Source organism: Geotrypetes seraphini, chromosome 5, assembly GCF_902459505.1.
Source record: "Geotrypetes seraphini chromosome 5, aGeoSer1.1, whole genome shotgun sequence".
Taxonomy (NCBI): domain Eukaryota; kingdom Metazoa; phylum Chordata; class Amphibia; order Gymnophiona; family Dermophiidae; genus Geotrypetes; species Geotrypetes seraphini.
The window spans coordinates 248,848,330-248,862,105 of record NC_047088.1 but is presented as its reverse complement, the minus strand read 5'-3'; the positions used below and the strand labels follow the sequence as shown (position 1 = coordinate 248,862,105).

At 43.6% G+C, this 13,776-nt stretch overlaps 1 protein-coding gene across 1 annotated transcript in view; it reads right to left on the bottom strand.

Moving 5' to 3' along the window:
• Nucleotides 1-13,776, bottom strand: part of ADCY5 (adenylate cyclase 5) — a 477,676-nt gene that overhangs the window by 225,091 nt on the left and 238,809 nt on the right. The window contains 1 exon segment of the mRNA XM_033944132.1: nt 5,924-6,045. Within this exon segment, the coding sequence (XP_033800023.1) occupies nt 5,924-6,045 (122 nt within the window).

Here is a 13,776-nt window from a genome sequence, read left to right as displayed (position 1 = left end):
ACATCGAATTTCGTTCAAAATATTACTGTTAGTTTTTAAATCTATGATCTATAATGAACCCCAGTTCATTACTAGAATGCTCATTCCATACAACGTTTCAAGGACCCTCCGTTCAGTTTCTAACAACTGTTAACAATTCCATCTTTAAAAATAATTGGAACTAGAAGACAAGATATGTTTTCAATTATTGCCCCCACCCTATGGAACTCTATACCCCAGTACATTAGAGACATAAAGGACCTTATTTCTTTTAAAATAGTTTTAAAAACTTATCTTTTTAAGGAAGCTTTTAATATATGACTCTCAGATTTAATTTTTTCCTTTTTTTTTCTTTCTTTTTTTTCCTTCCCCTTCCTTGTGTTATTTTTACCTTTAATGTTTATTTTCTTCTACACAATATAAACAGCTGGGGAATTAGGTCAAAAAATGTTCCTGAAGGTCCAGATTAATGAATACAACAGATAAAGGAACAAAAATAATACTTCAAATACCTTTTTAACCTAAAGTGGTGCTCAGAAATCAAGATGGAATGTAAGAACTCAAAACTGGGGAAGAACCCCTAGAGAGCTTCTTATGATATCTATCATTGCACCAGTGTATGGTATAAAGGTACTGTAAAATGCTTGTAAAGAATGTTCATAACTCATAATATGTCCATAAGTTGAATTATCCAATATAACTTCAAGGAAGAATAGCTAAACAGCTTAATGAATGAAACTTAGCTTGAATGTTCAACCCGCGATGGTTCAGCTGGGTTCTGACGCGTTTCGCCGCTATGGCTTCATCAGAGAACCCGCCAAGCTAAAGATGAACAAAACTTCAAGACCAGTCCTGTGCTGAAACAATGATTTTCAATTTCCTGTGACATCATTGTTTCAGCACAGGACTGGTCTTGAAGTTTTGTTCATCTTTAGCTTGGCGGGTTCTCTGATGAAGCCATAGCGGCGAAACGCGTCAGAACCCAGCTGAACCATCGCGGGTTGAACATTCAAGCTAAGTTTCATTCATTAAGCTGTTTAGCTATTCTTCCTTGAAGTTATATTGGATAATTCAACTTATGGACATATTATGAGTTATGAACATTCTTTACAAGCATTTTACAGTACCTTTATAATAATAATAATAATAATAACTTTATTCTTCTATACCGCCACAATCTTGCGACTTCTAGGCGGTTTACAATCAAGAGTGCTGACCATACACTGGTGCAATGATAGATATCATAAGAAGCTCTCTAGGGGTTCTTCCCCAGTTTTGAGTTCTTACATTCCATCTTGGTTTCTGAGCACCACTTTAGGTTAAAAAGGTATTTGAAGTATTATTTTTGTTCCTTTATCTGTTGTATTCATATTTTCTTCTACAAACATATTGTAACTTTCCCCATTAACCCTCACGGCTCATGTATGTTAACCCAGTATGTTTTTTTTTTATTTAAAGTCAGTGTATTTGTATTGCTATTTTACTTGAATTGTACATTGCTTAGATTTTTAATAAGCGATTTATCAAGCACTAATAAAACTTGAAACTTGCTCGCCACTTCACATAAGTATCCCATATTTTAGTAGAAATACTCAAAGTGTTAGGTTGAAGAGCTGTCAATTTAGACATCAGCTGGAGATAATCCAGCCGATGACAGAGCTCACCAACATCAGGAATACCCGGTGATCTCCAATGAAAAGCTAAGGCCAACCTGGCAGCCGTAAACACATACGCTGCAAATTTCCGTTCATACTTAGTAAACCCTGGCACACCCACATTTAACAAACATTCCAAACATACCAGACAGAGTTTCCGCAAAATACGCACCAATAAACTTCCCACCAATTGCCAATATTCTTTAACCAATGGGCACCCCCACCAAATATGCAAAAAAATCCCGCCGCTCCCCACAGTTCCTCCAACATCCATCTGTACCCCGCCCCAAAATACGGTGCATCCTAGCAGGGGTAAAATACCACATATAATAGATCTTATAACCATTCTCTACATAATTAATAGAAAGAGTAGGGGTGAATAAACCCTTATAAACCACCTCCCAATTCGGGGACCACCACCCTCCTGCACTCGCTCCCAAGCTGCTCGATAAGGAACCCAGGGGTTCTCCCTATATAATAAGGCCTGATAGACCCCCCGGAAACCTCCCCGTGTCCAGACCCCCCTTGAAGGCAAGCTCCAGCTGCGTATCACCCGCTATCTCCCAAAAAGTCTCTTTCAAAATAAAAGACCACAGCCTAGTATATAAAAAAGAATCCCTCGCCTCCAAGTCATACTCTTCTCGTAAATCTTTAAAAGATAAGAAATGCATATCTTCCCAGAGCTGTCCCAAAAACCGTAAGCCCGGAAGTGACGTCAGAGAAAGCACCGAAGCTGACGCGAGCAGCAAGTTCTTCGCTGCTTGTGCCAAAGTTAAAAAGGTACGGGGAAGGGGCGAAGGGCGCATGCGCACGGCAGGGGAAGGAGTGGGAAGGGGGAGCAGAGAGGAGGAGGGGAACCGACTCCCTGAAGATGATTGCGCCTGGGGCAGACTGCTCCCTCATATCACCCTTACCACACCACTGACTGTTTCCATCAACAATGGATATACAGTGTTCCCCTGCAAATTTGCGACTCGTGGACTCGCTCATTCGCGGTTTGCTCCGACCGCCTCTTCCTGTAGTAAAGTCGGGCTACACCAATCAGGAGCTGCGTGTCAAAGCAGCTCCTGATTGGTGTAGCCCGACTTTACTACAGGAAGAGGCGGTTGGAGCAAACCGTAAGTGATTTTCTTCAGCTGTCGGCGCTCCAGCTGCCCTCTCCTGCCTCCCCTGCCTCTTGACAGGTGAATTTCGGGGGAGTACTGTTTACAAACATCTTTATACAGAAAATCTATAGACCGCAGCTTTCTCCATAACTCCAGCTTCCATCCCTCACACATAAAAAAATCCATCATACACAGCCAAGCTACACGATACCACCCTATCTGCTCTGACACAAAAGACAGTGATAAACATGTCAAAACCCTGACTGAATCTTTTAAACAAAAAAGATACAACTCCAAAATCAACTCCAACTTCCTCCCTTGAAATATCCAGAGGAAACCTATTGCAGTACCAAGGCAAGACGACCACAAAGTGAATCCCCCTGATGGTCATATACAACCCTGAGCACTGAGGAAAATCATAAAAGATCTAGAGCCACAACTTAGTGAAAGGAATATGCCCAGCTCCACCCACGCTGGCCTTCCAACAACTACCCAATCTGAAGCAAAAAGTGATAAAGAACACACTTCCTACACACAAGGAAGAGAATGGCACACTTCCCTGGAACAAGGCCCCACAGTCACCCACATGGGAAAAACATTCAACAAAAGGGGATCCTTCATCTGCTCATCTTCAAATGTAGTTTATATTATTCAATAAGAACATAAGAATAGGCTTACTGGGTCACACCAATGGTCCATCAAGCCCAGTAGCCTGTTCTCACAGTGGCCAATCCAGGTCCCTAGTACCTGGCCAAAACCCAAAGAGAAGCAACATTCCATACAGGATCTCAAAGAATAGCGAGATTTCGGAATCCCAGAGAGCAACAAGATTCTAGAACCCCAAAGAGTAGCAACATTCCATGCTGCCGATCCAGGGCAAGCAGTGGCTTCCCCCATGTCTTTCCTCCAGGAAATTGTCCAGACTTTTCTTAAAACCAGCTACGCTATCTGCTCTTACCACATCTTCTGGCAATGTGTTCCAGAGCTTAACTATTCTCTGAGTGAAAAAAAATTTCCTCCAATTAGTTTTAAAAGTATTCCCCTGTAACTTCATTGAGTGTCCCCTAGTCTTTGCAATTTTTGATGGAGTGAAAAATCGATCCACTTGTACCTGTGCTACTCCACTCAGGATTTTGTAGACTTCAATCATATCTCCCCTCAGCTGTCTCTTTTCCAAGCTGAAGAGCCCTAACCATTTTAGTCTTTCCTCATATAAGAGGAGTTCCATCCCCTTTATTGGAGAAACAAGCCAGATACTAAAGTCTAAGATTAAATTACACAGATATCATATTTGTATTGAATTGTGTTTTTAAACTGAAATATTATCAGTGATTTTATGTGGTATGTCGTTTGTTAGTTATTTTATTATGCATGTTTTGTTTGTTGAATGTGGCGGGACACAAATTTTTAAATAAAAATTGCAATACCAACCAGGATATCGCCTCTGTGGGACATTTCAGAAAACAGAACGCTGCATCAATGATTTTATGGTGAGAATATTAAAAGGGAATTTAAAATCAATGCAGGAACGCAAGACCTTTGAGGTCAAAATGATAAAAGCATTTTTGAAACCCATCAGACAGGTCTTAACAAAGACATTGACTTTCTGTCGCATTAACAACGCGCGGGTTTCAGCGGCAGTAACTGCTCTGACTTTCGTAAAAGAGGGGGATAATTTTTACTGCTCTGACGCCTTCATTATCTCCCTTTCTCTCACCCTCCCCTCCCTCTTCTTGTAAGACTGTCAGTAAAGACGCTTCTTTTCATGGACTGTATCAATTCTGGTCTCAAACTTTGAGAGACATTCCTTCAATGTACCTTATCTCTGAACACCTGTGCCTACTAACCAGTTCTTCTACCGTTCACTGCAGATATGCTAATACCCGTTCATGACTCTATGGTTTATTTCCTTAGATTCTGCAAAGCATGTGTTCTTAGTCACATTCTCTATAAGTTATTCATTCTACAGCTTTGTGTCTTGATCCTGTAGCATGCTGACTCTGTAGCGTACGTATCTCTGTTCCTGAAATCTTTGTGTATGTATCCTGAGGAGCACGGGCTATAAAAATGAATGAATTTGAATACTTTGCTGTTTTACTCGTATACACTGATAGCTACCGTGTTTCCCCGATGGTAAGACACTGTCTTATTTTTTTTGGAAGGCCAAAATATGCTCTAGGGCTTATTTTCGGGGGGATGCCTTATTTACCCTTTCATGTCCCCTCTGTATCTCTATCCTTATTCAGTAGGTCCTGCTTACCCTTTCTCTTCTTTGTGTCACTATCTCCATTTTCAGCTTTCCCCCCCTTTTCCTTTGTTACTGCACCTGTAGCTAGAATCTTTCCACCCTCCCTCCACTCCGGCCCAGCCCAGTATGAAATATTTCCTTTTTTTCCCTCCCCTCTCTCTTTCTCTCTCTCTTCTGCTCCCTCACCCACGAGTCCTGCATCTGGCCCTCTCCCTTCTACCTGCACCTGGCAACACCCCCCTGCTCCGTGGCTCTCTTCAGCAACTTGTCAGCAGCGGTGATCAAGACAAGCTACCGACATCGAGGCCTTCCCTCTACGAGTCCCGCCTTTGTGGAAAAAGGAAGTTGAAACAAGCGGGACTCACAGAGGGTAGGCCCCGACGTCAGAAGCTTGTGTCGATCGCTGCTGCTGAGTTGCCGAAGAGAGCCGCGGAGCAGGGGATGTGGCCGGAAGCAGGTAGAAGGGAGAGGGAGATAGGAAGGCTGTAGATCTCCGGAGCATGACACCGACCCCGGCCAGGATGATTTCTTTTTCAGGCGTGCATCTTACAAGTCCGGCGTCGCGGCGGGAAATAGCCATGCTGAGCAGTGAGCTCAGCACTACACAGATGAAAGCCTTGCTTGCTGATTGGTCCGGCGGCACAGCCATAAAGTTGGACACCCCTGCTCTAGTTAGTCCAATAAAAAAAAGGCATCACTGGGATTCTTTTTGTTTTATTTCTCTTTATTTCTACATATTAGAGAAAACTACTCAAAGTAGAAACAGGCCAAACCACCCACACCTCTAGAGAAAAAAAAAAAAAAAAATTCTAAATGTGTGTAAATGCCTATCCTACAGGTTCTTGGGACCGAAGGCGTTCTCCCTTTATATTGAAAACCACGGCTTTCACCTCCTCCCTCTGCAGTCTGCTCTGCGCCCAGATGACAATCCTTACCTCACATTGTCGTGCTTTTGGATGTAAATCTTATGAAACATCATATCCTCCTGCTTGGCATTAATGTCAGCTTTCATCTCCATGGCAACATGACGAGGAAGTACCGAGAGTAGGAGACGCTCCTGTGGAGTCAAACAGATGAACCAATTAAAAAAACCTGCTGCCCAGCTAACAGACTTCGCATTACACCCCGGAGAAACAGAGCTCCATTTCGGATTTCAGGAATAAAAAAAATGGTGCTGCCCTACTTCATAAGGCATGCATCGTGTCTGGTGCTCTCTGTTTTCAGAAGCCATTGGCTCAGACAGTCATATTCTTCTGAAGTCCGCTAACTCCTTGCACTAATTCTTTCTGAACACGCATGGGATCATTTTTCCCAAAGAGATGACTATTCAGTGGAGATATTTAGTGAACAGGCCTCGGCGGTGCTGCCGTGTGTACAGACTGTTAGCACCAAGATCACCATCGGTCTTCAAGTCTTTGATACATTTTTTAAGATTTTATATATGTAATAAATATTCACTTTAAATGTTTAAATATCCGAATATTTATCTTACTGAATGCTCGCGATCCCCTAAATTATGCTTCAATAAGATGAGTATTCAAATATTTACGATAAAAACAGAAAACGGTGGATGATGATGTTCTAAAAAGATGATTTATTTATTCCCTATTCCAAAAAACACAAAAAAATACAAATATAATAGTCCACAAGTGTAGTCCTTCCAGGGTCTGCAAAGATTACACATGTGGACTATTATATTTGTATTTACAGTGGAACCTTGGTTTACGAGCATAATTCGTTCCAGAAGCATGCTCGTAAACCAAATTGCTTGTATATTAAAGCAAGTTTCTCCATAGGAAGTAAGGGAAACTCGCTTGATTTGTTTCCCCCCACAAGGCCACCGGCACTGCTCCACCCCCCCCCCCCCCAAGAACCAGCATCACTTCCCCCCCATGCGAACCGGCATCCACCGCCAGCCCAAACAGAAGCCTTACCCCATTTGGCACTGGCACGCAGCCCCAGGACATGCCGGTGCCCGAAGATCTTTCCTGTTGCCTGGGCCTTGAGCATCTGCACATGCTCAAGGCCTTCTGGTTCTCGCTCTCTCGGAGATTCTCGGAGATCTGCCGGTGCCAGATGGGATAAGGCTTCTGTTTGGGCGGGTAGAGGGAGGGGGGGCATTCGCGAGCGGGGGGGAGCGATGCCGGTTCTCGGGGGGGGGGCATTCGTGGGTGGGCGGGCAAGGGGTAGCGATGCTCGCAAATCGAGTCAACGCTCGATTTGCGATCGAGTCACGATCTGCGAGAATGTTTTGCTCGTCTTGCAAAACACTCGCAAGCCTTGTGTTTTTTGGAAGAAGGAATAAATAAATCATATCCACAGTTTTCTGTTTTTATTGTTTGGATTGTTTTCACTGTGGAACATTGGATCTTCCATTTTTTTTTTTTGTTTCTCGCTATTCAAATATTTAAACATTTAAAGTGAATATTTATTACATATATAACATATAAAAAATATATATAAAAGAACTGAAGACTGATGATGATCTGGGTGATAACAGTCTGTGTGTTTAAAGCCTGTTTGCACGGCAGCACCGCCAAGGTCTATTAGCTAAATATCTTTTTTAAAAAAAAAATCTTTATTGATTTTCAAGTAGTAACAGTGCAATACATCTGAATCTGAACGTATAACAAATCAAGAAAAGCACTTTAAACTTACAAATATTCGAAAGTAATCTTTTTCCCCCACCCCCTTTACTTAATCAATAATATAAATGCAATTATCCTTCCAATAACTCACTCTTATTTAAAGTAGTAATACATTCCCACCCTGGATGTGAAGGAAATCAGATAAAAATTAAAGAGAAATGACAACTATATAAGAAGCATAAAGTGAGTAACATAGAAATGTGCCTATATTGTATAGTGGCAATGATGGCAAATCAGGTTAAATTTTTACCCCTTTCCTTCCGTTTTTCCCCTAACTTTTCTTACCTTTCTGTTCATTGTAGTTCTGCCCTTTTTCCTCTCGTGTGAGTTTGATTTGTGAGACTCTGTCAATGTCTTTATTGGACAAAAAATGTAGTTACTAATTTTAATGTGTCTGCACTACACTGTTTTCTGGGGGGGGGGGGTTATCTATTGTAAAGCCGCTTTGAAATTTAAAAAGACGGGATAACAAATTTTTAATAAACTTGAAACTTGAACTTGGAACTATGGGCTCCTTTTACGAAGGTGCGCTAGCGTTTTTGAGCGCACGCACACGATTAGCGCGCGCTAGCTGAAAAACTACCGCCTGCTTAAAAGGAGGCGGTTGCGGCTAGCGCGTGCTAAAACCGCTAGCGCACCTTTGTAAAAGGCGCCCCTATATTCAGTGGAGAGGCGTGCACACGAGAAACCAAACAACTGATTCTTTCCATATGCATAAAAGGGTTTGTTCTAAGTCATACAACTCAGTCGTTACCGACTCACGCAACTTGCTAGCATATTAGGAATGTGCCTGGTACAGGACAACTCAAACAGACGCCGGTCTTTCTATTATTTACAGCTAGGTACAGTTGACTAGATTACAGGGAAAGGAATGTCATGACAAACAAACCTCAGGCTATAAAAAAGTCATTTGCAGGACTTTGACTTATACAACGACAACGAACATTTGTTGTTGGGTAAAGGACAATTTCTATCCTCATCCCTGACAAACTAAACCTGATAACAAAGCAAAAAGGTTCATAGACAAAATCGCGCAAGACAACGGCGCGCCGACAACTTAGAGCAGACAACTGAACGCAAGGTTGACGGCGCGCCGAAGAAAAGCACTATTTTAAAGGGTTCCGACGGGGGGTGTTGGTGGGGAACCCCCCTATTTTACTTAACAGACATCGCGCTGGCGTTGTGGGGGGCTTGGGGGGGTTGTAACCCCCTTCATTATACTTGAAACCAAACTTTTTGCCTGTTTTTTAGGGAAAAAGTTCAGTTTTAAGTATAATATGGGGGGTTACAACCCCCCAAACCCCCCACAACGCCAGCGCAATGTCTGTTAAGTAAAGTGGGGGGGTTCCCCCCACACCCCCTGTCGGAGCCCTTTAAAATAGTGCTTTTTCTTCGGCGCGCCGTCAACCTTGCCCTCAGTTGTCTGCGCTCAGTTGTCGGCGCGCCGTTGTCTCGCGCGATTTAGTCCCGTCACCAAAAAGAACAACACAATGGTGCTGAGTGAGTTTCTGAGCAAATACCTTGAATGCAATAAAAGGGGAAAAATACATAGTAACATAGCAGAGGTCAATCCGGTCTGCTCAATAAGATAGTAACATAGTAGATGATGGCAGATAAAGACCCGAATGGTCCATCCAGTCTGTCCAACCTGATTCAATTTAATTTTTTTTTTTTCTTTTTAGCTATTTCTGGGCAAGAATCCAAAGCTCTGCCCGGTACTGTTCTTACATTCCAACTGCTGAAGTCTCCGTCAAAGCTCACTCCAGCCCATCTACACCCTCCCAGCCATTGAAGCCCTCCCCAGCCCATCTCCAACCAAAAGGCCATTTACAGACACAACACATAGCATAAGGTATAATGCAATACTACATATGGGAAAGGGATGGGATGAGGACTCTCATATACCAACTTTTTGTAGTTTTATAACCACACTCAAAGCGGTATATATACAGGTATGTCAAGCATTTTCCCTGTCTGTCCCAATGGGCTCACAATCTGTCTAATGTAACTGGGGCAGTGGAGGATTAAGTGACTTGCCCAGGGTCACAAGGAGCAGCACAGGGCTTGAACCCAAAGCCTCAGGAGGCTGAGGCTGTAGCTCCAACCACTGTGCCACACTCTCCTCCAATACAGTAGCAAAAGTGAGCCAAGTATAGAACAATGAAGCCATTGTGACATCATTGATGAGGTTGGCTTTTATTGGTGGAATGAGGCATTATGACATCAGGGAAAGGGACTGGGACTTGTATACTGCCTTTTTGTAGATTTACTACCACACTCAAAGCGGTTTACATATAGGTACTTTAACCGTTTTCCCTCTCTGTCCTGGTGGGCTCACAATTTATCTAATGTATCTGGGGCAATGGGGGGATTAAGTGACTTGCCCAGGGTCAAAAGGATCAGCACAGGGTTTGAACCCACAACCTCAGGGGGCTGAGGCTGCAGCTCTAACCACTGCGCCACACTCTCCTCCATTGAATCCGTTGTGACATCACTGATGAGGTTGGCTTTTATTGGTGGAATGAGGTATTATGACATCAGGGAAAGGGATTGGGACTTGTATACTGCCTTTTTGTAGATTTACAACCACACTCAAAGCAGTTTACATACAGGTACTTCAAGCGTTTTTCCTATCTGTCCCGGTGGGCTCACAATCTATCAAATGTACCTGGGGCAGTGGAGGATTAAGTGACTTGCCCAGGATCACAATGAGCAGTCAAGGGTTTGAACCCACAACTTCAACATGTATACGTGATCTTGATTTGCCCTTGCCATTTTCAAGGCCCAGACCATAGAAGTCTGCCCGGAACTGGCCTTGTTGAAGCCATTATTAAAGCCCTACTCTAGCCCATCCAAGTCTGTCCAGCTACCATCAGGGCACAGACTATAGAAGTGTGCCAGGCACTGGCTTTGTGCCACAAATACTAGAGTTGCCATCCAAGCACCATGAAGTTTGTTTGGTTCCAGGATTCCTTTGCATTTATCCCACAATATTTTAATCTCCACCATCTCCTACAGGAGGTCATTCCATATGTCTACCACCCTCTCTCTGTGAAAAGTTACTTCCTGACATTATTCCTGAATTGGCCTCCTGCAACCTAAATTCATATCCTCTAGTTCTACCACTTTTCCGTCTCTGGAAGGCGTTAGAACTTCTGGAGTCAATATTCAAAGCCACGGCCATTGCATAAGCATCAGTGGCTGACAACAGGGATAGAGATCGAGCACAGAAAAGAAGACAAGAACAGAGCAATGTGCACAACTGGGCTCATGAAGAAGGATATGCAATCAAGGATGGCAAATGGCAAGCCTCCATTTCTGACCACTACCTTTCATCCACAAAGTGATTCATGGCCAGGGAACGTGATGAAAGCAGTTAGTGCAGCACGGCTGAAAACAGATTTGGATTATTCCCTTACTGAAAAGTCTCTAAGCTACTCCTAAAATGGGCTTGGGAAAAGCCACTGCTTATTGTTTAGCCAGGTTCCTAAGCTACTCCTAAGATGGGCTTGGGAAAAGTCAATACTTATTGTATAACCAGGTCCCTAAGCTACTCCTAAGATGGGCTTGGGAAAAGTCACTGCCTATTGTTTAGCCAGGTCCCTAAGCTATTCCTAAGATGGGCTTGGGAAAAGTCACTGCCTATTGTTTAGCCAGGTCCCTAAGCTACTCCTAAGATGGGCTTGGGAAAAGCCACTGCTTATTGTTTAGCCAGGTCCCTAAGCTACTCCTAAGATGGGCTTGGGAAAAGTCACTGCTTATTGTATAGCCAGGTCCCTAAGCTACTCCTAAGATGGGCTTGGGAAAAGTCACAGCTTATTGTTTAGCCAAGTCCCTAAGCTACTCCTAAGATGGGCTTGGGAAAAGTCACTACTTATTGTATAGCCAGGTCCCTAAGCTACTCCTAAGATGGGAAAAGTCACTGCCTATTGTTTAGCCAGGTCTCTAAGCTACTCCTAAGATGTGCTTGGGAAAAGTCACTGCTTATTGTTTAGCCAAGTCCCTAAGCTACTCCTAAGATGGGCTTGGGAAAAGTCACTACTTATTGTATAACCAGGTCCCTAAGCTACTCCGAAGATGGGCTTGGGAAAAGCCACTGCTTATTGTTTAGCCAGGTCCCTAAGCTACTCCTAAGATGGGCTTGGGAAAAGTCACTGCTTATTGTATAGCCAGGTCCCTAAGCTACTCCTAAGATGGGCTTGGGAAAAGTCACTGCTTATTGTTTAGCCAAGTCCCTAAGCTACTCCTAAGATGGGCTTGGGAAAAGTCACTACTTATTGTATAGCCAGGTCCCTAAGCTACTCCTAAGATGGGAAAAGTCACTGCCTATTGTTTAGCCAGGTCCCTAAGCTATTCCTAAGATGGGCTTGGGAAAAGTCACTGCTTATTACATAGCTAGGTCCCTAAGCTACTCCTAAGATGGGCTTGGGAAAAACCACTGCTTCTTGTTTAGCCAGGTCCCTAAGCTACTCCTAAGATGGGCTTGGGAAAAGTCACTGCCTATTGTTTAGCCAGGTCCCTAAGCTACTTCTAAGATGGGCTTGGGAAAAGTCACTGCTTGTTTAGCCAGGTCCCTAAGCTACTCCTAAGATGGGCTTGGGAAAAGCCACTGCTTATTGTTTAGCCAGGTTCCTAAGCTACTCCTAAGATGGGCTTGGGAAAAGTCACTGCTTATTGTATAGCCAGGTCCCTAAGCTACTCCTAAGATGGGCTTGGGAAAAGTCACAGCTTATTGTTTAGCCAAGTCCCTAAGCTACTCCTAAGATGGGCTTGGGAAAAGTCACTACTTATTGTATAGCCAGGTCCCTAAGCTACTCCTAAGATGGGAAAAGTCACTGCCTATTGTTTAGCCAGGTCTCTAAGCTACTCCTAAGATGGGCTTGGGAAAAGTCACTGCCTATTGTTTAGCCAAGTCCCTAAGCTACTCCTAAGATGGGCTTGGGAAAAGTCACTACTTATTGTATAACCAGGTCCCTAAGCTACTCCTAAGATGGGCTTGGGAAAAGTCACTATTGTTTAGCTAGGTCCCTAAGCTACTCCTAAGATGGGCTTGGGAAAAGTCACTGCCTATTGTTTAGCCAGGTCCCTAAGCTACTCCGAAGATGGGCTTGGGAAAAGCCACTGCTTATTGTTTAGCCAGGTCCCTAAGCTACTCCTAAGATGGGCTTGGGAAAAGTCACTGCTTATTGTATAGCCAGGTCCCTAAGCTACTCCTAAGATGGGCTTGGGAAAAGTCACTGCTTATTGTTTAGCCAAGTCCCTAAGCTACTCCTAAGATGGGCTTGGGAAAAGTCACTACTTATTGTATAGCCAGGTCCCTAAGCTACTCCTAAGATGGGAAAAGTCACTGCCTATTGTTTAGCCAGGTCCCTAAGCTATTCCTAAGATGGGCTTGGGAAAAGTCACTGCTTATTACATAGCTAGGTCCCTAAGCTACTCCTAAGATGGGCTTGGGAAAAACCACTGCTTCTTGTTTAGCCAGGTCCCTAAGCTACTCCTAAGATGGGCTTGGGAAAAGTCACTGCCTATTGTTTAGCCAGGTCCCTAAGCTACTTCTAAGATGGGCTTGGGAAAAGTCACTGCTTGTTTAGCCAGGTCCCTAAGCTACTCCTAAGATGGGCTTGGGAAAAGCCACTGCTTATTGTTTAGCCAGGTTCCTAAGCTACTCCTAAGATGGGCTTGGGAAAAGTCACTGCTTATTGTATAGCCAGGTCCCTAAGCTACTCCTAAGATGGGCTTGGGAAAAGTCACAGCTTATTGTTTAGCCAAGTCCCTAAGCTACTCCTAAGATGGGCTTGGGAAAAGTCACTACTTATTGTATAGCCAGGTCCCTAAGCTACTCCTAAGATGGGCTTGGGAAAAGTCACTGCCTATTGTTTAGCCAGGTCCCTAAGCTACTCCTAAGATGGGCTTAGGAAAAGCCACTGCTTCTTGTTTAGCCAGGTCCCTAAGCTACTCCTAAGATGGGCTTGGGAAAAGTCACTGCTTGTTTAGCCAGGTCCCTAAGCTACTCCTAAGATGGGCTTGGGAAAAGCCACTGCTTATTGTTTAGCCAGGTCCCTAAGCTACTCCTAAGATGGGCTTGGGAAAAGTCACTACTTATTGTATAGCCAGGTCCCTAAGCTACTCCTAAGATGGGC